We start from the raw sequence: 25219 nt of genomic DNA, 5'->3' as shown, positions 1-25219 counted from the left end.
ATAGGCGTGAGCTGATGGGGCGGGCTGAAGACCTGAGTCTAGGAAGGCAGGCATCACCAGATACAGAAGACAGCTGCCTTCCATTTCCTTCTTCTTCTTCTTTTTTTTTTTTTTTTTCCCCACGCAGTCTAAGGCGTTCACCATCTGTTTGCCAGCCCTCCAAGAAAACCTCTCGCAATTTTGCTGATACCCCCACATTCCTTAGCTTGGAACTACAGGGGGCGGGAGACAACAGCTGTCACTCAGACCCATGGTCCAACGGGAGGGAAGCAAGCCCCGCCTCCTTCCTGGGCTGTATTACGGGCATGCGCGGTGCGCATCCCATCGCCAACACCCTTCAGCTGAGAACTGTAGCTGGGGGTTTTGGGGCCCGTGAGACCCTGCGGCCGGAGGAGGAGGAGGAGAAAGCCGAGGTCTTTGGGGTAAGACGAGCGTAGGGAGGAGGGTCCCTAGCCGGGCTCCGGAGGCGCGTTGTCTTTGCAGCTTCGGCGCCGCCTCGTTTCTGTGCGTTGTCAAGTTGCCACCCTGTGCTTTGCGGCGGCGCTTCCCAGCGTCGGGGGCGCCTGCCGCTCCCTACGGCCCCCGGCCGCCGGCCCCCGGCCCGGCGCGGGTGATCGGCGCAGTCAGGTGGCCTGGCCTAGCGGCCGGGCCAGTGGAACCAGTCCGGCGCCTGCTGCCCCGCCGCCTCCCCTGGCCGCCCCGGGCCGCGCTCGCTCAGGCGCACCTGCGGGACCGGCCCTGGAGCCAGCCCGGGCCAGCTCAGGAATCCAGCTTCTGCCTCCATCGGGACACGAAATGACCTCTTCCTCTTTTAAACCCATTGAATTAGAAAACGCATGTTAAACTTCTTCCGGATATAGAAGAAATAGAAATATATGGCTATAGTAACGGAACCGTATACGTTTATTCAGAGGTTCATTGTGGTTGCTTTTCCATTGGGCTTGATTCATGCTCACTTTCCTTGATCTCAGTACGCGTCATTAACAGGTTTATATTAAGACCTTTAAAAATACATAAAATATTTCAATATGCCGCACCTTATTTTCTAGGTTATAAGTTTCTTTCATTTGCCTGGCTCTTGTATGAATTTTGTTTAATTCCCATCAATGTATTCTGACTTTATATGTAACTTAAAACTTGTACAGAATCTGGAAGAATAAGAAATGATTATGAAGTGCTGTTCTGTTGACTAATGTTGTGGAGGTTTCTTCTGGGGGTGGCCTGAGCCTCAGAGGGGCATAAATTGATAACAGTGTTAAACTGTCTTGTGACAGGACAAGCCTCTGCTTTCAGGCCACTTTGTGAAATTTGTCTCAAACTTGTGACTAGTTAACAGTTATGCTCTAGTTTCAAAGTTTCTGTAGAAGTTAATATGATACTATATTAACTGAGTAAAGTCTACATGATTTTTCTTTAGATGTTTCACTTCTGCTGCTCTTGATAACAAAGTCAAACCAAAAGTTTTGGTTAGGATACCAAACTTTAGCTAAGTGCTGGTTGGTTGAAAATATATAAAACACCTGCGATAAGTCTGAGCGAAGTTTGCCATGATTCCATTTAATTTGGAAGTTTAGTGTATGAAAGGGTAAAAAATAATCCTTGGTATTGTGAATTAAAACCAAGTAATAGTTTAACAGATGGAAGAGCTGAGCTGAAGAATGTGGTTAATCTCTCATATTTATATTCCATGGGTAGAGAGAGATATTAAACAATATACTAAGTGGATCATTTTAAATGGTTATTAACACTATGATGCAATAAGTCAAAGAGATCAGTGAATTGTGTCAGGGATGGTGACTTCTCACTTCAGATCCAAGTAATTTCTATCTGAAGGCTTCTCTATCATGTGACAAGACATTGGGAAAAAGGGGCCAGTCACATGGAGATCATGGGAAGAAGAGTCTTCCAGAGATAGGAAATGGCATCAAGCATAGGCCTCAAGGCAACAATAAGCCTGGGACATTCTGGATCTGAAAGAAGGCACTGAAATTTAGTGTCTTAGAAATGGCGACATTTACCCTCAAACCGGTTGTGTGTTCTTAGGACAGGTACATTTATTCATCCATTCTATAAATATTTATTAAGCACCTATTATATAAGCCAGGTACTGAGAACAAAGCCGTCTACAAATATAGACTGCCTGCCCCTCACTAATTGGTTTATACAGAGGCCTTTAAAAATACATAAAATATTTCAAGATGCCTCTCCTTGCTTTTTAGGTTATTACTTTAAAATCAGCCATGGAGAAAAAAGAAAATTGCCTTTCTGTAAAGTGCTATATTTTGACAAATATTTTTTACATTTTGGAACATGAGGTAGAAGGAGATCCAATGCTTTATGCTAGTGCTCAGGATTAATAAAGTGAAACTATTTCTATTGCTTTTTCCATGCCCAAATACTTAATATCTTCTCCAAAGTAGAAATCTCTGGTGGTCAAGATTTCTGTTGGCAGCTGAAAAGGAAATTGGCAAGGGTCTGTAACTTCAAAGACCTGTAGACACTAATTAGAGTTAAGAGTGTGACTTGGAGACATGTATGTGAGACTCGCTTGTATATAGGTGTTTTTGTGTATGTGGATGGAGGAGCCCCACCTAAGAGAGCAGAAGAGAGTACATAAATAAGAAAAAGGAACATTTCCTTAATCAGTGTGTTTGTGTTGGCTGCGAGCCAGTTTTTCTAGAGGTCTAGTTGAGGGAGGGAAGGGAGAAAGAAAGATGTCATTGAGCCAGGAGACCGTTGTCTCCATCATGTGGGAAGATATTATTTGGCTATAAAAGGAATGAAGTATTGATTCATACATCAATATGGATGGACCTTGAAAACCTGCAGAGAGAAAGAAGGCAGTCACAAAAGAACACATATTGTGCTATGCTTCCAACCTATGAAGATATGAATTGGATTAGTGGTCACCTACAGCTGGGGAGGTTGGAGAGCAAGGGGGAGTGACTGTTTATGGGTATGGGCTTTATTTCTAGGGTAATGAAATGTTGTAAATGTGATGTGTTGATGGTTGCACAACTTTATGAATATTTTTAAACACTATTGGCTTGTACACTTTAAATGGATGAATCAAATGATATGTGTATTATGTCTCAGTAAAGCTCTCATTGAAAAAGAAAATAGATGCAAAATTTCAAGATCCAATTGGTGGTTTGTAGGATGCTTAGTCTCATTGAATCCCCACACCTAGTCTTATTCTGTCTGGGCCCCAGCACCTCAGGTCACTGCAGGCAATGGCCAAGGCTACCTGAAAGGAAGTTTATCCCTGCCACCTGCAGCAGTGGTTCTGCTGTCTGAGTTGAGGTTTTAATTTGCCCTTTTATGAAATTGGTTTTAGGTCTGTCTCTAGGACATGGTGAGGTCCAAAGGGCCCAGAATAGTTAAGTTGGGCCTGTGGATTAATGAAGAAGAGTAGAGAGCATCTAAAAGCTCCCAGAAATTCCAGAGTGGCCAGGCACTTGCCAGAGTTTCAGGCATATGGAACCTGTACTGTTCTACCCATCTCAACAGTTAAGCTATTGTACTTCCTGCCAGCACTGACCCTTAGAACAAAAACCCGTATTTCCTGCGGCCTCATCTCTCCTACCAGAAATCTCCAGTGGTTTCTTATCGCAACACATTCAAACGAAACCTAGCATCTAGGGCCCTCCCTCTTCTGTGACATTTATTTTGTGTGGTACCCAAGCACGAGTAGCTTTGAAACCAGAGCCCTGGGATTGAAACCCACCTCTACCTTGTGGATGGATTGGGTTACCTTTCCAGCTACATACTAATCTTTGCTCTTCACTAAAACAAGGTTTATTTGCTACTACCTACTTTAAAGGGGAGATTTTGAAACTTGAACTAGATAATCTATGTGAAATGCTTTCCATTTCACAGGTGTGCAGTGAGTGTTAGGTCAGTCCCCTCTTTCTTTCAGTGTCATCTCCCCCTTGTCCCAGCCATGAATCATCTGACTTGGAGTTGACCAGGGACCTCTCCTTTCTTTGCTAATGACACAGTGTGTTTGCCTTGTCCACGTGTTCTGGTTCTGTCCACTCCAGGCTTTATTGCTTTGCTTTTGTTGTTTTCCACACCAGTTATGCCCAGGCATCCAAATCATAGGCTTCTGTTTTTTTAATTCTTTTTAGATAAGGGCGATAGTGATACTTCCTTTTCATGGTCCCTATCCCTAGTGACGTTTCACTGATTCGTATTGCTTCTGTTGCTTTATACATTGTTAACTTTATCCTTTCTCCTAAAAGACAAACTTCACTTGAGCAGCTACCTTATATTTATTGTTTTATTTGCTTGCCGCCCCCAAGTGCTTATTTTAACACTTGGCCTGTAGCAGACTCGTAGTAGAGAGCTGGCTTACAAATTGACCGCTTATGACTTCGTAGGGTACAGTGCACACTCAGTGAAAAGAGGGTGTAGGAGTAGTTGAAATTCTTTGTTGTGCACAGCCCTGGACACAGTACGCTCCTTTTCGTTCTTTCTTTTCAAACTCCGAATGGTATGGTGTTGTAGAGGAAGAAAAGAAGCTCATCTTACCTCCTTGCTGTAGCAGCATCCCAGCTTAGCTTTCTGTCCTCGTGCTGGCTTTGGGAAGAGGAGTTGTTCTTGTTCTGTCAGGAAGGTGTGTGTGTGACAAGCATTTTACCGGACATTCCTTTTCTCCTGGCTTGTTGGCTTCACTCTTTCAAATTTAACCTTCTTCCATTTTGGTCTCTGAAATTAGAGATCCATTACTATGTTCCTGAGCTGTTCCTACATGTATTAAGTTAGATATAGTAATGAAATTCCTAGGGATAGCCTGAAGTCTGTATTCCATTTAGTAAATATTTCAGTACCTGTTCTGAGCCAGGAACTGTTTTAAATGTTGGGGAGAGAAAGGTAAGTAGCATGTGGCCCCAGCCCTATAGTTGCTCAGAGTTTAGTTATGGATAAAATATATAAACAATTAAAATTACACACAGAAAAGGGACTTAATAACCCTTCCTTAGGAAATCACAGAAGTTCAAAGGGACTGTACAATTTAAACCTTATTTTGTTTAGACATGTTTCACTTGACTCTGTCCTTTAAAGTTCAGGTGTTTTTTTTGAGAGACATAGGAGTTTTACTATTTGATGTGTCTGTCCTGTTAGGTCAATCAGGTTTGTACTTGTAACCTCCCAAACTGGCAGTTTGGAAACTATAAACCCGTCGTCGTCGGCAGCCGTCCGTCTCGAGAGACGATGGCGTAGCTTCCTGAGAGTCTATCTGCACCGCCGAGAATGGCTGTGCAGTCCGACTCGGGAGTGACAATCCCTGCCTCACTTGGTACAGGTGAAGGCAGATGGCTGTTGTTGCTGCTGCTGATGCTGCTTCCGCCTCGATCTTTTCTGGACCGCCTCCTCGCTGCGCGCAGCCTCTGCGCATGACGTACCTTGCCTGACCGCGAGCCTCCAGGCTAGGCGGTCGTCTGCTTGAACTTCCCATGTGTTGAGATTGATGGAGCATTGTGTCATGTCCTTTTTGCAGATGTCTTTGAACCGCAGTTTTGGGCGCCCTGTCATCCTCTTGCCTTCTGCTAGCTCGCCGTAGAGGAGGTCTTTGGGGATACGGCCTGCATCCATTCTTTTGACATGGCCGAGCCACCTGAGGCGTCTCTCGCTAAGAACTGCATGCAAACTGCTCATATTGGCTCGCTTCAGCACCTCGGTGTTGGGGACCTTATCCTGCCAGGCGACATGCAGGACGCGTCGCAGGCACCTCATGTGGAAGCTGTTGAGTTTCCTTTCGTGCCTTGCGTAGGTGGTCCACGTCTCGCTGCCATAGAGGAGAGTGCTGAGTACGCAGGCTTGGTAGATGCGCAGTCTGGTTTTCTCAGTGAGGCTGGAATTGTTCCACGCTCGCCGGTTCAGTCTGGCCATAACTGTGGCTGCCCTGGCGATTCTCCGGTTGACCTCCAGGTCGACTGACAGAGAGCTCGAGATGGTGGACCCGAGGTAAGTGAAGTCGTTGACAACCTCCAGGGTGTATCCGTCGATGGTGATGCATGGGGGAGTCCCCGTGCCTTGAGCCATAACATTCGTCTTCGTCAGGCTGATGGCTAGTCCGAACTCCTTGCATGCGTGGGAAAGGCAAGTGACTAGCTGCTGGAGTCCCTCTTCGGAGTGTGATGTCAAAGCTGCGTCGTCGGCGAAGAGCATCTCACGGATGAGCACCTCTTTGACTTTGGTCTTGGCTCGTAGACGGGCCAGGTTGTAGAGCTTGCCATCGGATCTGGTGTGAATGAAGACACCCTCACTGCAGTCCTTAAAGGCGTATTGGAGGAGCATGGAGAAGAAGATTCCGAACAGCGTAGGCGCGAGGACGCAGCCCTGCTTTACTCCGCTGCTGACTGGGAAGGCCTCAGAGGTTGCGCCGTTGTAGGACACCGTGCTGTGCATGTTGTCGTGAAAGGACATGACCACAGCAAGCAGATGTGGTGGACAGCCAATCTTCCGTAGCAAGCTGAAGAGTCCGCTTCGACTGACCAGATCAAACACCTTCGTGAGGTCAATAAAGGCGAGGTAGAGTGGTTTATGCTGCTCGTGACACTTCTCCTGCAGCTGGCGTAGGGAGAAGATCATGTCCACTGTTGATCGGCCAGCTCTGAAGCCACACTGGGACTCTGGGTAGACGCGGGAAGCAAGGGTCTGCAGGCGGGCAAGAGCGACCCGGGCGAATACTTTGCCGACGACGCTGAGGAGAGAGATGCCCCGGTAGTTGTTGCAGTCGCTGCGGTCTCCTTTGTTCTTGTACATGGTGATAATGTTGGCGTCTCTCATATCCTGGGGGATGTAACCCTCCTTCCAGCAGAGACAGAGTAGATGGTGGAGCGGCTGTAGCAGGACTGGTTTCCCGCTCTTTAGGATTTCTGGAGGGATTCCGTCGCTTCCTGGTGCTTTCCCGCAAGCAAGGCGGTCGATGGCTTTGCCGAGCTCTGCCGCAGTAGGTGGGGTGTCTAGCTCCTCCATGACTGGTAGGTCTGGGATGGCTTTAAGAGCAGTGTCTGTTACGGTGTTCTTCGTTGCGTACAGCTCGAGGTAGTGCTCGGTCCACCGCCGCATTTGCTGTTCCTGGTCAGTGATGACCTCACCTGTCTTGGACTTAAGGGGGGCGATCTTGGAGGGGATTGGGCCTGTTGCCTTCTTGATACCCTCATACATTCCTCGTGCGTTGCCTATATCGGCGGCTTCCTGAATGCTTCTGCACAGGTTTAGCCAATAGGTGTTGGCTATAAACTATAAACCAATAACTTTAAAAATACAATAATGTGGCTTTTCTTTTATGTTATTTAGGTGACTGCCTAGGAAACTGCACTGCCCACCAACAGCTGATGAAATTATTGAGTAAGCCAAGCAGCCATGTCTTACACTCCAGGAACCGTTGGTGACCCTACTCAGCTGGCCCAGCGTATCTCTTCCAACATCCAGAAGATCACACAATGTTGTGAGTTAAGTTTTAAATTGACTTCTCTGTTTGTTTTCAATTCTTAACTGAATTTGTTGGAGTTTATGAAAGGACAGCTACTAGTGAGGGAGGAGCATTTCTTTAAGAATAGATCCTAAAAGGCTAGAATTATTTAGTATGAATATAAGAAGTAATTATATGTAGAAGAGATAACCCTTAATCGCGTTTTCCTTTAGTGCTTCAGGCACATAATACACATAATTTCATTAATGAAATAAAGATTTTAAAAGGTAGATACTTATTTTTGCCTTAAAACTATCCAGTTCTAGAGGAGATTAATGAGACATTGACTAAATCTCACAGGTTTGGAAGTGGGCAGCACAATCACATTTTTAAGGAATATTTTTATAAAGAAATCTGACTGGATATGATTTAAGTTAATTTTGTAAAGGGTAAACACGTTGTATGTTATTCAGGACCAGGGAAGAACTAAGGAGGGAACAATTTTATCTATTGAGGCAGATAGAGAAGATAACTATCTGGATTCCTCCCCGTTTCCTTTGCTCTATCTGTCAAAGACAGAATACTACTAGACTAACCCAATGTGGCATTTTATTAGAAATTATTACTCCTTGGAATATACATAGGACTTAAAAAAAAATCACTGTAGCAGATTTGAGCGTATAGATTTTTGTTCGTTTTCTTTTTTGTTTCTAAATCACAGCTAATCATATACCTGGTTGATGCTAGTCATCTTGGGGTCAGTATTTTGGCCCTCTGGGCATTATACAGACAACACTCTTTCAGAGTGTTAGTATAGGCTACTCTTTTTACCAGAATGAGAACCTATTGTGGAAATAAAGGCTGTTTTCAGACACCTAAAACTCTGTATCCTGTCTAATCATTAACCTCCCAACAATTATTACTCCACATGAATGATTTAAACGAAATGTCAGTGTGTTTTAGGAAAAAGGGAGTAAAATGAAATTATACATAGTTCTAAGAAAAGTGCCACTGTGCACAGCTGTGTAGAATAACGCTTATTCTGATTTGGATTAATTCTTCTTTTCTTTGCCTGTTCTTAGAGGAGCAAGGAAGTAAACAGTGTGGAGGTGTCATGTTGTCCACAGCTAGGACTGTATGAATGGGACATCAGGGATTGTTCTGGTTTGTCCCAGGGTACCAGCATTGTCTCCACCCTGTTTGGCTTCCTGTCTGTTCTGATGATAGTCAAAAGGGCCTCTCCTTTCTTTGACTCCTTGTTGCGGGTTAGAAATCATGCTGGTCTGGCTCAGGCTACTTGTGTGAAAATTAAGAGAGCTTATCGTTTTAATTTACATGTGTAGAAAATCAGGACCTTTGTGTAAGAAAAGAGGCCAGGAGGCCTTCCAGTAAAGAATAGAGCAGGGCAGGTATTCTCAAGCTGAACGGTGCCAGGACTTCTGGAAAAAAGGAAAAATAACTATAGTGTACTGAGATTATAGAGGCAGTAAGCACTTGGTCGTATGAAAGATACATCATGTGGAGATTGCATGTGAGCTTGAAATGGAAGGGGTTAAGGGTTAACTTAAATCACGTCATGCTCCCTGAGAAAAAGGTCAGTTGATCCAGCCCAATGAAAAGTGATAAATTGGACCAGAGTTGCATATACATGGCTTAGTTGTTAGCTGGGTACAGGACTACATTGCGATTCAGTGCAGTCTTGGAGTGGTGATAAGACCCACTGCTGTGCTTTGTGAAGACCTTTTAATGCGGAGAGTGTTCAGCCATGAGAAGGTACGATCGCCACCTTTAGATATTTGAAGCTGTGTCTTATGTAAAACATAAGAAACGTATTCTGCATAATCATTAAGGCCTCTGCAAATGAACAGAAGGAAGGTCTTTTGAATAATCAAAGTTGTTCTGCGGTGGAGTTGCCTGCCTCAGGAGGAGTGTGATCCCCGTTATTAAGTGACCAGCCTACGGTCATCAGATATTTTCCAGGTCTGTTATTAAGAGTTTTGAATTCTGAAATAATGGTTCAGACAAAGTGACTTTTAAATTTGAGAGGCTGTCTTTTTCATGCAGCAAATAGTTTATTGAGCACCTACTGCTTGCTAATCACTGTGCCAGACCCTGGGAATCCATCTGTAAACAAGATCCACAGGGCCCTGTTCTCCTATAGCTTACAGTGTAAGGAGAAACAGATGGTAAAAAAGGAAGAATTAATGCACAACCTCATTTCCTATGAAGAAAATAACATGAGAGTAATGTGAGAGCAAGAGACCAGGGGAAGCTGCGTTAGCTCAGATGGAGTCCTGAACGCGGATGCAAAGGGGCTGATGGTGAGAAGATAGTGGGAAAGAGCGTTGAAATGGAGTCCACAGGTGATATTTTAAAAAAAAAGCAGTCCAGAGCTTGGCATGATCAGAAAATTAAAAAAGAAGAAAACTCCAGTGTGTCTGAAACACAGCACTCGAGGCGAGAGTGAGCAGAAATGAAATCAGAGAGGAGGTTGAGCAGGTCACCTAGAGCCTTGGAGGCTGTCTAGGGAGTTTAGGTTTCACTCTAAGAGGCAGTGAAGAAACATGATCAGATCTGCACTTGAAAAGATTGCTTTGGCTTCTCTTAGAAAATAGACTCTGGGGAAGTAGAAGCGAGATACACTGGCCATCACAGAGGTCCTATGAGAGAGATGTTGGCTTCCACCAGGGTGGTAGCAGTGGGGACAGAGAGAAACGATGGGCTTGCTGATGAATGCAGATGGATTGAGAGAAAGAGAGGGATCTGGACAACTCATGGTTTTTGCATTGAGCAACCAAGTGGGTTGTGGAGAGCATGGACTGAGGTGGGAAATACTCGTCGTCATCGGCAGCCGTCCGTCTCGAGAGACGATGGTGTAGCTTCTTAAGAGTCTATCTGCACCGCCGAGAATGGCTGTGCAATCCGACTCGGGAGTGACATGGTATCTGTCTCCTCCCGTGTTGAATCGACATCTTACGATGACGCTGGAGTGTCCTCTCCAGTCAAGCTGAAGCTACAGAGCCTGGGCAGGGCGATATGGAGGGTCTGCTGTTGCCCATGCAGCAGACCCCCCCTCTCTTCGCAGCTGAAGGGTCCAAGGGAAAGACAGAGTCAATACAGCTTGCCTTCAGGTGCGCCGCAGGAGTTGCCGGTGTTGACTACAACGTCAAACCGCCTTAGGGACTCCGGCTCCGGATTTTCTGTCGGGGTTTACTCCCTTAGCCTTTCCCCTGAAGAGGTATGCCGCAAGGCAGTGGAGGTTTTTTGGAGTCAGAGTTTTCCTTCTCTGATGTGCCCTGACTGGAAGATCGAACCAGCGACACTTAGCTCACAGGCCGACGCTCAATCCACTGAGCCAAACCAGCCAGGGCTTGGGAAATACTACAGTTCAGAGAAGTGGGGAGAGTTTCGTTTTGCTCAAGTAAGTTTTGAGATGTCTTTTAAACACCTAAGTGAAGACACCAAACATTTATTTTAGATACGTGTCTTAGGCAATCAGAGTGGCATCTGAGCATAAATGGTATTTAAAACCTCAGATCTAAAATAATCACAATGTCAAGGAAAGTTAAAAGAAGAGGGCTGGAGCATTTAAAAAATGTAGACATCAGGAAGTCAGGGAGAAAGCAGCATAAAGTATCAGGCGAGTGACCAGAGAGATAACAATAAAATTAGGATATGGTGGCTTTCCAGAAATTAAAAAAAAAAAAAAAAAAAAAAAAGAGTGTTTCAAGACTGAGTTAGGCATCACCTAGTTTAATGATGCTGAGAGATGAAGATAAAAGCAGGGAATTGGATCTTGCAACTGGTGACCTTGTAAAGAGTCGTTTCATGTCCATGTTCCAAGTGTAGATGGAGAAAAGGAGGAAGAAGGACCAAGACTTCCCAGGATCCTGCTCACCTCTGCTTATATTGCCACCCGAATTTAGATATAGTCACAGGGCTATACCGAGGTGCTAGGAAGGCTGGACTTGCCGCATGCTCACTAAAATCAGGACTGCTTCATTTGAGAGAGGAGGGAAAATATCAATATTTAGTAGACACCCAGCGATTCTACCATGGAAGTAGAAAGAGGGTCAAAGAAAGGGTTGCATTTTTCCACTACAAAAGGGAGATTCTAGGGAGAGTGTAATTGTAAAAGGAATGTCTGAAGGCTAGAGGGAAAGGGCAGTGGATCTCTAGTTTCTGGTTTTCCTTTCGTCCACTGCACAGAGTTGTGCGGTGTGGATGGCAAATGTGGTGAGTGAGGACGGGGAGGGTCTGTGTCAATGAGCTGCTTTTAAACGAAGTAGGAGGCAAAGGCTGCTGAAAGTCCATGGAAAGAACAGAAAGTGATCACTGGTAGTTTTGACAATTGAGAGAATTGACATACCTCGGAAGCAGAGAAGGGTTAATGGCAAATTGAGTATTCATTTGAGTATTCAAACCAGTCATCACTGTGTATTTTTTTCTAATTCTGAGATTTGGTGTCTAAATGAGGGAAATTTAGATTTAAACGGTGTCAGTTATTAAAAATTTAACCTACTCTCCAATGTGTGTCACAGAGAAGGGCTGTGAAGAAATTACATGGAAGTGAAAGGCAGAAGTGTGAAATTTCAGTTCACTTTTTTTTCTCCCCCCAATCTGGTAATGCTAATAATACTGTGTGTGATTGAATAAAATGGTACTTTGCACTACATTTAGCTGCATTTGCATCTTGTGGATTTGTGTCTGTACAAATTATCTAGTTTTACAAAAGAAATCTAAAGAGAAGATGCTGTAAATAAAGAAGTACCCTTGTAGTTAGAATATGTGAATGTGTTTGATTAAAGCTCTAGTTTTCCTGAGCATTGCAGTGGGAAAAGTTTATTTTTAAATTAGATTTGATATAGATCAATGAGAACTTGAAAAATATTGAATTGTACGGTTTAGTTTATACCAAAAAAAAAATAGCAATCAGAAAGATTTTTTATTCTTGGAGGAATCCAAGGATAACATTTAGTAAGATGGGAGTTTGGGTTGTTTTTCTAGTGTTTTATTCTGGCAGTTCTATTTTGCAAAGAATAGGATAGATGAAACAAAATGCATTTAGACTTTTTTCTTAAACTTTTTGTTAAAAATAACACATAGCCTTATCAATTTACTTTACTAGTAAGCTATTTAAACCATATTGCAATAATATGTTATATCAAACAAAATACTTAACTATGAATACTTAAATATTAGACCAAAATAGATTATATTAAAATAATATAAGTTTTTAAGAAGTTTATTAAGGATTTCTCTGTGGAGCAATTCAAATGATTAAGAAATATTTTCATCCTATGAGAGAAAGTGTTCTGTTGATGTGCCCCAGTGCTCCATCCTTTGCACAGGGCATCGGCAGTATTCTCTGTTGCCGGCCCCAACGTGGCATCCAGTCTTTCTCAACCCATTGCTCCAGGCAGCGATTCCCAGCAGACTGGAATTGGCCTATAAGTTAAACTGTTTGTTATCCCAGGTCTAGGAAATCATCATGAATCAAAGAAATAGCTAGCTTTAGTTCTCAAGCTTTGGCCTGAGATGTTCGAAAGTAACGTTTTTATTACCAGTGTCTGGAAATGAGATATAGACCCTTTTATCCTTTATCATCTGTATTTTCTTTGAGACGAACTCCTATCGGTGATGTATATAGTACAAGAGTAGAAAACTAGAGCTTTAATCAAACACATTCACATATTCTAACTACAAGCCTTTGTGGGTTGAAATGGCTGAGCCTGTTGTGTAAAGTAAACCACAGTAGGATATTTTCACTGGGGCCACTTACCTTCACGTAAACATGAACAATATAGAAAAATGTACTCAGGACACACAGACCGCACAGAAAGAGCTCATGTTTTTGAAAGAAACAGAATAAATATATCGAAATCTATCACATAATTATTGTTTTTTAACTTTAAAAAATAGATGTATTATATATATATATATTAAGTAGTACACCAATTATTAGTGTGTAGCGCAACAAACAGAACATTTCTAGCCCCTGAAGCTTTTCTCATGCTAATAACCCTCTGCAAAGATAACCAGTGTCTTCTGACATCACTGATTAATTTTAGAGTTTTTAAACTTTATTTAATAGAAAGAAGTAATATGTTTAGGGTTGGACTTCTTTCTCCCATTATGCTTTTGGAATTCATCCATGTGGTTGCATGTAGTACAGGTCTTTTGTTTTCATTACTGTATAGTTTCCCACATTTAAACATACCACAATCAATTCTTTCTCTTGTTGATGGACATTTTTGGCATGTTCCTGTTTTTTTGTTTCTTTGCTATTATGAGAAATGCTGAACATTGTTATATGTTCTTTTGTTTCACGTATGTACCTAGGAATTGGGTTGCTGGGCTATAGGATATGTGTATGTTCAGCTACAGTAGCTACAGCTAAAGAGTTACCTAAAGTAGTTGTACCAGGTTATACTCCCACCAACAAGTGTATCAAAGTTTGTATTGCTCCAAATCCTTGCCAAGTTTGGCATTTGCAGTCATTTACATTATAACCATAGTTGTATCTCATTATGATTTATATTGCAATTCCCTGATTCAAATCAGACTTTTTAGAATATCGCCTAGTTAGGGAAAGCAATGAGATGATAGGAAAAGTTATAATTAGACTAGCTATGTGTGTATGCATGCGCATTTCCTGAAATCAGATCCAAATAGCAGGGTGACCTTGAGTGAGCTATTTCACTTTCTAGGACATGGTTTTCTTATATATTATTTCTGTGGGTTAAATTATGGTCTTCCAACTTTTAACAGGCTATAATTTTAACCAAAGTTTTAAAGAATCCTGAAAACTCTTCTAGCATATGTAGGATTATTAAGAGACCAATTGCCATATCTGGACCCATAATTCATACTTTTAAAAATCCTATAATAGAAAGTCATTCACAAGATCAGCTAAAGTTCCACTAAGATTTGGGTATTATTTTTATATTAAAAGGTGGAATAGTTGTAGTCACAAGGGATCCTGGTGTGAATCATGTCAGAATTAGCTAAGTTATGAATTGGAGGAAATTGAAAAATAGAATGATCACAGCTGACCATGAAACATAGTCCATGAGATAAAATTTTCCCATATGTACATATTATAGTAAATCTTCCCACCAAGTCTTTATTAAATAGTAATCTGAAAGAGGAAGATGCAGAGTGGCTAACAGTTTTCTTTTGGAAAACGAACAAAGTTGATCCATTGGTAACATCAAGTATACTCACCTGAATTTATGAGGTCAGAAGTTTTCTGCTAAAATATGCAGGGTTTATCACATGTGCTTTTGTGTGTGTGTGTGTGTTTTCCAGAAGATTTCCGAAAGCAGAACTTTCTGGGGAAGCATAAAATGTTTGAACTTGAGCCTGTGTTACAAAGGTTAAGAGAAGGTGACTAAAAAATGTTCATGTTAAATCTTTGTTTTATTTGTTTATGCTTTAGGTTCTATAGATTAAAGCTGTTAATCCAACACAGACTTGTCTAGAGTTGAAAAAAAAAGTATGAGTTTCTTTGTGCTGTAATTAGCTTCTCATTCTGTGTGCATGCTGTCCTTACTTATTAGTAAGGACCAGCGCTTGACTCTTGTCCCCGTAAGGTTCTTAGGACTGTGAGATGAAATATAAAGTCTGTATACAAATGTGAGCCCTTTTGCTACTTACAAGAATGAATATAATTCTTTTAGAGTCTGGTGAAGGGAACACTTGTTTTTGCATCTTAACAGATGATTGCACAAAAGGGAAGCTAATGCCTACTTCTCTTTTTTTGGTGCCAGGACAAGCTTTTCTTGAAACAAAAAAAAAAAACAAAAAACAGTTGCAGTCCTGAGCAGTTAATGAATTTACTGGAACTGTATGTTTACCCAGGAATTGGGGACATATTTTTTTCCTGTTGGTGAGCATTGGTGGATGGGAAGACAATTTATAGAAGAAAAGGAGTTGAAAACTGTTCTTCCCTTTCTCCCTCCTCCTCCCTACCTCCCTCCAAAACTGCTGTTAGATAGATAGATATAGCTGGATTGATCTACTTCTAACATCACTCATCTGAAAATGTTTATTGGTTTCTTCCCCCTTGAGTAGAAAAACGTCAGTAGCTTTGATGACATTGTGATTTTCTTCATGCTTAAGGTGTTGACATTAAACATAGGTGTGGAAATTAATGTCTGATCCAAGGGAATTTTAACAGAGAGCAACAACTTCTTTTTCTCATCAGTGACTTCTTCATAACCAAACATGAGTGCTGTTTTTGACTAAATGTGAGTGAGCCCTTTTTGATTTAGGAATTACAACTTTAAGATGTGGTTGGTTACTTCAGGTAGCTTTATCACTCATTGCTTCTGTATGTGAGTCATCTACATGCTTCTGCCCCAAATGTGAATTTTCTTAGTCTTGGTTCCAGCCCCAAACCCTAGTACTCTGCGTCTTCACTCCCCGTATTCAAAAGTGCAAATCCCATTGTTTCTGCTTGCCAAATTTGTCCATTTTGCTCCATATTTGCTATTACCAGCTGCTGCTGTTTATTTTTTGCATGGCTATAGCCTCCAACTTGTTCTTCCTGCTTCTGTTCCTGCCTGTCTACAGCCTTTTCTCCACGCTGGTGAGTAGTAGCCACACAGTGTCCAAGGTGAACTTTTAAAACTACAAATCAGATCATGTCATGCCACAGCTTAAAACACTGCAATGACTCACTGTGGCACTTACAATCAACAGAAAATCACAACCATGCCCCACAAAGCCCTCCAAGATCATATTTCTGCCCCTCCCGCGTTGTCATTTCCTACCACTCTCCCCCTGGAAGCTGCAACATTACAGCCACATTGGCTTTCTTTACACTTCTTCAATCTCATTCTTACCTCAGGGCCTTTGCACTTGTCCTCTGCTTTAGACATCTTCCCAGACACTCATATGATTGGTTCCTCCCTGGTGCTCAATTCTCAGCCCAAAGGTCACTTCCTTAGAGATGTCTTCCCTGACCTATCATCTTGTTTCCTCCAATTATTCTTTTTCTCATGAACCTGTTTTATTTTTATTATGCCTTTTATTAGTAAATTAAACTACTACAATTATTTACTGATGTTTCTTTTCTTTTTTTTCTTTTTTTGCACTCACTACTAAAATGTCAGCTCCCCAAGAGAAAAGAATGTCTTTTCACAGCTCTATCTGTAGTATACGAACAGTGCCTGGCTTCTGTCAGCCCTCAATAAAATGGAAATCGATGCCCTCAGGAAGCTTACTCAGTGTATTTAAATTACATTTCACTATTTTCAAAAAGTGGGGTAATAGGCATTGGATAAATGTTTATTTTTCTTCCCTTTGGCTTTAGGGCAGCAATCTTCTCTCACTCATTTCATAAGGTGCTGGATTGTGTGGGTTTTTTGTTTGTTTGTTTTTAATTTTATTCTTTAGTCTTTATATATTCTAAGTGCCGACATTTTTTTAATTATCTGTTCTATAATGTCTTCTATGGCAAGGAATCACGTCTTTTATGCATAATTATATACTTCAAGGGCTTACATACAGAGGCTATTAGGGATTGTTGGTTGACAAAGGCTAGGACAAAAGATTTTAGAAAAGAGAATGTTGTGATTCCAAGATGTCACAGGGGAAGGAAGTCAGGCAGTGTAATAAGAGGGGAAGCTCTCAGCTCCCTGAGGGCAATGTAAGATCACCATAATAAAGGAGGCTCAAGGTATCTAAAGAAACCTTAAAGGAAAGGCACATTCTCTTTCTGTGAATTCCATTCTTAAAAGGAAACCACCGTTATTGAATATGAACAACAGAAAAGAGACAAAGAGGAGTGAGAAGTGTAAGGAGATCACACTGTGACACATTGACACACCCAGCATTTTGAAAGTACTGGGAACACTTCACCTAGAGGGCAGCTAGCGCTACTGCTTCCAGTGGTAAATGGGAGCCAGGTGGAAGAGGCTGTGACAATTCATATCTTCATCTCTTTCATAATTTTTTGTTGTTTTTCACCAATGACCGAGCAGTATTTCTCATTAAAGAGTAATTGCCTTTGATACTTACTCCAGACTGGGTTTTGTTTTTTTTTAAAGCAGTTATTGATTAATTTGCCTATTAATTGATTTGGAAAAACCCAAAAGTTCATACAGAATAGTGTTCTGTGTCGATACATTTATTTTTTCCAGTCATCCTTCTTGACATAATGCCATTTTCATGGCCATTATTTGAAGAATCCATCATTGCAGTAGCATATTACTTATGTTAAGTGTGGCCGCCTACTTCTCTGGGATAGTTCAGTCTTCATCCCATTTAAAACCCAAGAGGGTTCCCACTGGGGAGTGCGGAAGCCTTTAGCTAAAAATTCTGCTGCAGCCTTTCATTTGTGAATACCCAGAGCAGTACTGGAGTACAGGAGGAGAGCTGGGCAGAACGACCCAAATCATACGCTGATTTTACCGGTGTAATATTGCCTGTACGTACAACCCACTTTATTCAAAAATCTCTTTCTGGAAGGTATGTAAGTATCTTTTATTCACTGTTTACCTGTGCCCAGTAGTTGGTATTTATATCTATTTTTTGTGCTTTTGTTATTTGCTCTTCCAGCCAACTCTGGCAGGTGAGAAAATTTGGGTTTGGGGTGGATAAGTTACTTGCTTAAGTTCATACAGCTATTAAGAGGGGAGGCTGGTATTTGAATCCAGGACAGTCTGATCCACATAGCAGTATGCATTTGGATCATGTTTTATATTTTACTAAGGCATGACTAGTACATTCATTCCAAGTGTATTTATTAAGTACGTGTCTGGATGCTGTGGTCAGTGAATGAAATACACAAAATGCCTGCCTTTTAACTTTTAGTGAGAGAAGACAAACATAAAATAAATCATATAGTATATTGGGAGAAGATGTTAAGTGTCATGAAAAGCAACGATGATGAAAACATACCGGTGGGGACTGGGTATTCTGGAGAGGGGATTACATTTATAAGTGAGGTACACGAGGAGCCAGGATAGGCCTTAATGATGAGATGGTAGTTGAACAAATATTTAAAGGAAGTGAGAGAATGCATCCTTCAGTATCTGGGGAAAGAATGTTCTAGATGGGGAAAGAGCTGGTACAAGGGCCCTGGGTGAATGTATGCCTGGGGTGTTAGAATAGTGGTTGGGAGTCTGGGGTGCTCACAAAGCACAGAGAGTAGGAGCTGGGGTTGGATTGAATGGGGGGGCCTTGCAGACCGTTGTAAGGACTCAGACTTCTACTCTGGATAGACAAGGGTTTGGAGCATTTCAATAAATGGAATATGGAAACAGACATGAGAATTGTATCATTTAGTCAGCATCACACTTTATATAGATAGAACTCAGATTTATTTGTGAGGCAGCATAAATAGTAAGTTACCCAACTTTTAAACATACAATCTTTGGATAAAATGTCCATTAACAGAGATTTGGTTAAATGACATGTGGCATACCCGTGTAATAGAGGAGGTGCAGTGCTGGGCGCAGCCTGAGTTTTGGATTTGTCCAGTGGTGAAGATGAATAGTGAGGGCCTTGAGAAAACACGGGTGAGAGTGATATGCTGACTGACTGTGGAGCCTAAACTGGGTCAGGAGGAAGTGAAGACATGGGGGGGGGGTGGCATGAGGGAAAGTGGCAAAGCGGTAGGACCACAGGATGGTAGGTCCTGGCAGGTCAGGTGCTTGTTGGAGTCAGGGTACCAGTGGGTTTGAGCTGGGCATACAGGAAGTGGTGATCTCTAAGTGGCAGGCATGAAACTAGTATGGAAGAATTACAGCTGTTGGTAATGAGAAGGCATTTGACAGGATTTTGCAGTGTGTGGCTAAGGTAGGGTTGGGGACAAGGAGAGCATTTGGGGAGAAACATGCAGAGAACTGAGGCCAGGGCAGTGCAAGGATCATTGACATGTGCACTGAAGTCAAGAATTGCAACAAGTTGAGAGTGACATTGAGCCAGGAGCTAAAACCATGAGAAAGGGGGTGGGGGTGGGGGGCGCATGTGGCCTAAACAACCCCAAATGACCACCTGCTCTCATGGGCAGTGATCATGGGCTCCTGCTTTCTGTGTCTGGCCTTCCTTGTGTTCCTTGTCACTTAGTCTTCATTCCTGAATTTGCTTTTCTCTTTCTTTCCTGAGTCCCTCTAGTTTCTACTTTGCAGGTACCTATTATCTGCCCATCTCATCTATGAGTTCTTTTGTGATCTTCCTTTAAAGTTGTAATTGCCTCATTGAGTTAAAAAAAGAAGTGTGGTTCTATTTTTATTTATAATTTTTACCTTATCTGCTTTGTAGCAACTTTTTTTTTTTCCTGTTATGTTTGCTTTCTAGGGAGTTTGATATTCTTTTCCATAATTTTAAATATATTTTTGTGTGGTTCTTGAATCTGTTCTTCTTCTTGTTATTCAGTAGAGTGAATTTGATTTCCTGGCAGGAGAGTGTTGTGGAGGGAAGGGACATGCCCCTTCTCTCTGCTCAAGGGTCTCCTTTCTCTCTGTCCTACCCTGAGGCATCTTTCTTTCCCCATCTGCCTCTTAGAACCCTGTCTGGTGTAGGAAGGCTTTCCCCACCAGTCCCAATGTCCCCAAGAGGCAAGCCATCTCTTTCTAAGGAGTCTGCCTCATCTTAGAGAAAAGGGGTGCTCTCAGAGGCTGGGCCCCTGAGTGTGGTTCAAGCCCCCCTCTCCCACCTCCCCCAGCAGAGTCCAGAGTGCCCAGTTCCTTCTCAGCCCTGCTCCTGGTCCCAGTCAGGGTGCACGCTTCATCATCTGGAAATGGATACTCGCTGGTGACGTCTTGAAGCTCTACCTCCACTATTCTGCTCTGCGAACTCCCCTTATTCCCTACCCCACGCATATGCTTCCTACTCAGGATCTGCTCTTTTCTATTATTTTTAGCCACACGTACATATTTTTGAAAAATTTTTTGTCTTTTTTTTAATAATTTATTTTTTATTTGTTTTGTTTATTTATTTTTAGAGAGAGGGGAAAGGAGAAAGAGAGGGAGAGAAACATCACTGTGTGGTTGCCTCTCACTTGTGCCCCCAACTGGGGACCTGACGTGCAACCTAGTCATGTGCCCTGACTGGGAATCGAACCAGCAACACTTGGCTTGCAGGCCGACGATCAATCCACTGAACCACAGCAGCCAGGTTGTTGTCTTAATTTCTCTGAAAATGTCACTTTGGTGGGTTTCCTCTTTTCCCTCCATCTTTGTTCTGTATGACTTGGGGACGGAAGACGAGGAAAGATTTAGAAGCAAACTTCGGCCATGTTCCTGTAGGAAACAGAAGTCCATTTTCAGCGTTTTAGCAACATCTGAACAGCCTTGTCTGACAGATAGAACTGATCAGAAGCTAGGACTGACTGGGGTCCCCGTTTGGGAATCACTGCCCTGTGAACTGGCAGGGAACTTCGTGATGTGTTAACACTCACTGCTTTGGGAGCTGAAGGCCAACCCCCCGGTGGGTGACCGAAAAACACTCAGCAGGGAGGTGGGCCAAGGAGGGGCCGGGAGGGCTGGAAACCAGAAAGAGTGAGGCTTCCCTTTACTCCCGGGCCCCTTTTTGAGATCCTTTTTCTTGGTGGGTGGTGGTGGGGGATTGTTTTAAATTTTAAAGCTGCAAAACAGACTTAATACATTCTGCTATAAATAAAAGTAACCAACAAGGCAGAATTCTACATAAGCAAACAGAGTACAACTGTTTTCAGAAAACCTGATAAAATAAATGCTTTACAATCATAGGCCATCCAGTTTTTAAAACTAAAACTGTTGAAAACTCACAGGTCTTCAAGTTGCACATACAAGACACCCTTGAAGAGGGAACAAAACGTGGTTCTGCTATTTTGCACTGTTCTCACATTTTTTGAAAATCTGCGTTTACTTAAAGGTCTGTTCCATAACTCCAAAATTCAGTTTTGATTTTTTTTTCTTTTTCTCAAGACCCATAGAATAGAAGCACCAGTAACAATACAACTTTGTTTCCAAGAGCCTTGTAACAAAGCATTGTCCTTTTTAAACATATGACTGAAGAGGCAGTGAGAGAATCCTGGAGCAGTTATTTTCCAGAGGCAGGTTTGTTTTTCTTTTTGTTTTTTGTTTTGTTTTGTTTTTTTTGTTTTTGGGGTTTTTTAAAAAGATTTTATTTATTTTCAGAGAGAGGGGAAGGAAGGGAGAAAGAGGGCGAGAAAAACATCCATGTGTGATTGCTTCTCGTACCCCTCCAAGTGGGGACCCAGCCTGCAGCCCAGGCATGCACCCCTACTGGGAACCGAACCGGTGACCCTTTGGATCACAGGTCAGTGCTCAATCCACTGAGCCATCCCAGCCAGGGCTGGAGGCAGGTTTGGAGCTGGCTCGCACACCCCTGTTTGCTGCTTACACAAGTCACCCTCTCCAGGGCCCACAGCCTCCTCTGGGCCTCTGTTCCTCCTCGTCCTGGGCTCTCAGAGCAGGTTAACTACACAGGCCCATGTGATACAATGTGAGGACTGAATGCCTTTGCTGAGAGCGGGCTTGCCGTGTTCTGGCCATCTTAGAAATCTGAAGTATTGTTTGCATATCAGTTGCCACATGACATGTTTTCGTACTTTATTTTTAAGAACCGTGCCTTCAGGTTTAACTCTATTAACCTGCAAAAATTTTAAATGCCCTAAATTTCCACTTTGTTAACCTCTATTCCTTTCTACTTTTGAAGTATCTGGGAAGAAAACCAATGAGAAATTTAAAATTAAATGGCTCTAAGTTAGAGGTTGCCCCGTGGAAGCAGGACATGCCTCCAGGTGCTGGGAAGGGGAGCGCTGCAACCGATGGGCTTGGCCCCTGGCGGCGCTTGTCCATCCAAGACCAGTCCTTGGAAGATCCTTCCTCTTTCTCGCCAACCCTTCTCTCCACAATCTGTGTCAGTTCTTTTTCCCACAAAGAAGATATAAGCTCCCTGTTCGGGTCACAAGACAGAGCATGAGATAGCCTGTTGGAAAAAAGCCCATAATTATTTTAATAGCTTTCTTCCAGATTCTCTAGGGAGTTTCTCCACTTGCGATGTGCTTTTTAGAGTTACTGTACACTTTTCTTGGTTTTTCATGACATATGAGATAGATGAAGTCCACCTGACTTTTTTTTTAACCTTTTTTATGTTTATACTTATTTTCAACTAGCTGATACAGTATTTTCTTGTGATACACTGTCCCCTGCACCTTTTACCTTTTAGTGAACCTAACCTCATGATTCTCGAATTGTAGTCAGCTTACTAGTTTTCATATATATCATCTCCTCCTGTAATACTCCAAACCACTGTTTATAACAGGTAGAGGGTTTGATAGGTGAGGAAAGAGTTGAGTCTAAAACAGGGTTTGTTTCTTTTAACATTTACTTGTTTTTTTCTAGTTGCATTTCAATCATATCACTGCTAGATACTTGTTGGGTAGCTATTTCCTCCTAAATATGGGCTAAAACTATCGTGTGTCGATTGATATTTATCATCTCTAAAATTCTTATATCAGAAATTAAGTGTTAGTGCCCCCAACCCCCTAAAACATGGCTCACATTAGCTAGTTATGTTAGTAAGAATATTCTTGTGGTTCATTTCTGACTTCAGGAGAAAAACATAAACCAGTTTACACTGTTAGCTCTCACTTATTGAGTTCTTACTATATCCAGTACAAGGTGCTTACAGGCATTGTTCTCAGTCGACGTTCATTGTAACTGAGAAGGAAGTGATTTTTTTCTCGTTTTGACTCTTGAGGCAATTATAGCTTGGAGAGAGTAGGTAAATTGGCCAAAGTCAGCAGCCAGGAAGAACAGAGGTCAGATTTCCAAATCAGGCTGCTTCCTGGTCAGCGTTAAAACCTCTTCATCCTCAGAGTGATGTGGGTGAGACTGAGTCAGAATCTTAAAGTCACTTGTCCAAGGATTTTACCTTTTTTTTTCTTCTTTTTACTGGCTATTACATCTCTGAGTTATTCTGAGTTGAGCAACAGTGATGTTTTGTGCTGAAAGAGAAGATAGCTGTATTCTGTTCTCAGTTTTCTGGAGACAAGTCTTTGAAGGTGTTCTTGTGTGCCTAATAGGGCAGGCCCAGGGCACCCCCACAGCCTGCCACTCTCAGTGGTCAGACAGCGCCCTCCCCGTCCCCGGTGAGCACTGACAGGTTGTCACATTACATAGCCTTTGATACCAACTGCTGCCTACAGTTTTATGACGATCCACCCCAAAAATATTTTTTACTATGAAGCACTTTTTAAGTAATCCACTAGATGGCATCAGATCCATGGGGAACATAATGATGGTCCTCAATGGTGAAGCTATGAAGATTCAGAAAGTTTTGGTTTTGAGGAAATAGCAAGACACTTCTTTTATTTTTATTTTTTGATGTATAGGAAATAGTGTTCTTGATTTTATGAAAAAGTTTAATATATTCTCTTAAGTCACCTCTAGAAGTAATAGTGCAAATAGTTCCAAATTGTGAATAATGTTAAAATAATTTGTTCATTGTACTCTTGCAAATGTGCATCTTGATTTAATCCTACCTCTAGGATTATTAGCTAAATTGTTCTTCAAAAATCTGTTTATGGTTATGTAAAGAATTTGTTCCTTAATTTTCATATTTCAAGAATTTTCATTAAATTCAGACATATGCCACTTAAAATTAAATATGACTACTCCATAAATTTACAATACCCCAGGCTAGATAATGAAATGAAATCCGTTAGACCTGATGTGGGAGAAAGTAGGAATGGTTGTCAGTTTTTCCCTGTCATCGTCCTGTTTGATATCTACCTAGAAATGTCTCTCCCTCTTTCTCTTTTTTTTTTTTTGTCCTTAATTGCCTCTTTACAGCTGGAAACAAGGGTGCAGTTTGTATTAATACTTTTCTGCTTGAGAAGTCATTCCATATTCCTATGTTTTCATTCAACATCTTGGCTCTTTGGAGTAACCTAGACTTTCAAACTAGGGTCCCCTTTGCTCCTGCTCACATGCTACCTGCAACTTTTATGATTAAAGATGGCACAATTAGCTCCCTCCAGCTGCTCTCCTAGCTTTAGTTAGTTCTCCCTCTCACACTGGTATGAGTTGGCAAAGCCTTACTCCCCATTAGTAATTACCTCAGTCGATAACATTATACTCTCCTGGCACCAGATGGGCAGATGCAACCTCAGCCCCTACTCAGGTGAAGACAATATCCAAGGTGGCTTGGATATTGCCTCTAAGTCACCTCCAGAGATGGCAGAAAATTTGCTGATGGGTAATTTGGCATAAATGTGAAACATTTCTCTTCAGTTTCACCCCTTAGTTCCCAAATCTGAATTTTCCTTCTGGCTGTGGATGAAACAGCACCCTGAAGTTGTCCTTTGAGAGCATAAAGGACCTGTAGGACAGCTTTCCAAGATACTGTCTCCCAGGGGACACCATCAGTGAGCCTTCAACAGGCCGTTAAACATTCTAGAAAGAAGCCCAATGGGTTCTAAATAATGGAGTACAGCAGAGCAATGAATCCCATTGTCCTTAAAAATCTGTTATTTTTTTTTTTTCTCTGTAAAGTGAATACCTTGCTTGGAAGCACTAGTGTGTGGAATACCATGACTATGACTATATGGATAGGGAAGCTGGAAGAGTCTTGGGGTGATCTGCAGTGCTACTATTTCAGTGAATATAAAATTCTGCCTTTACTAGGGTGGAAAGGGTATAATCACATTGCCACTGGGTGACTGGCTGGTACCTCCAAGAATGGCACCATAGCACATACTTACTTTTGGTGGTTGCTGAAGCTGCATCACACCTAATGTAGAGTGGACAGCTCAGGTCACTTGGTTACCTAGCA

General features: G+C 42.1%; 1 protein-coding gene across 1 annotated transcript in view; it reads left to right on the top strand.

The window, feature by feature from the left end:
• The first annotated feature begins 306 nt into the window (after positions 1 to 306).
• Positions 307 to 25219, top strand: part of STX7 (syntaxin 7) — a 41946-nt gene continuing 17033 nt past the window's right edge. Inside the window, exons 1-2 of the mRNA XM_090279854.1 lie at positions 307 to 422; positions 7309 to 7459. Of these exons, the coding sequence (XP_090135980.1) occupies positions 7375 to 7459 (85 nt within the window). The 5' untranslated portion in view covers positions 307 to 422; positions 7309 to 7374. The remainder of the gene's footprint in view (positions 423 to 7308; positions 7460 to 25219) is intronic.

The sequence above is a fragment of the Furipterus horrens genome, unplaced genomic scaffold, assembly GCF_987537825.1.
Source record: "Furipterus horrens unplaced genomic scaffold, mFurHor1.1.pri manual_scaffold_6, whole genome shotgun sequence".
NCBI lineage: Eukaryota > Metazoa > Chordata > Mammalia > Chiroptera > Furipteridae > Furipterus > Furipterus horrens.
This window is presented reverse-complemented; position numbering and strand designations above follow the sequence as displayed.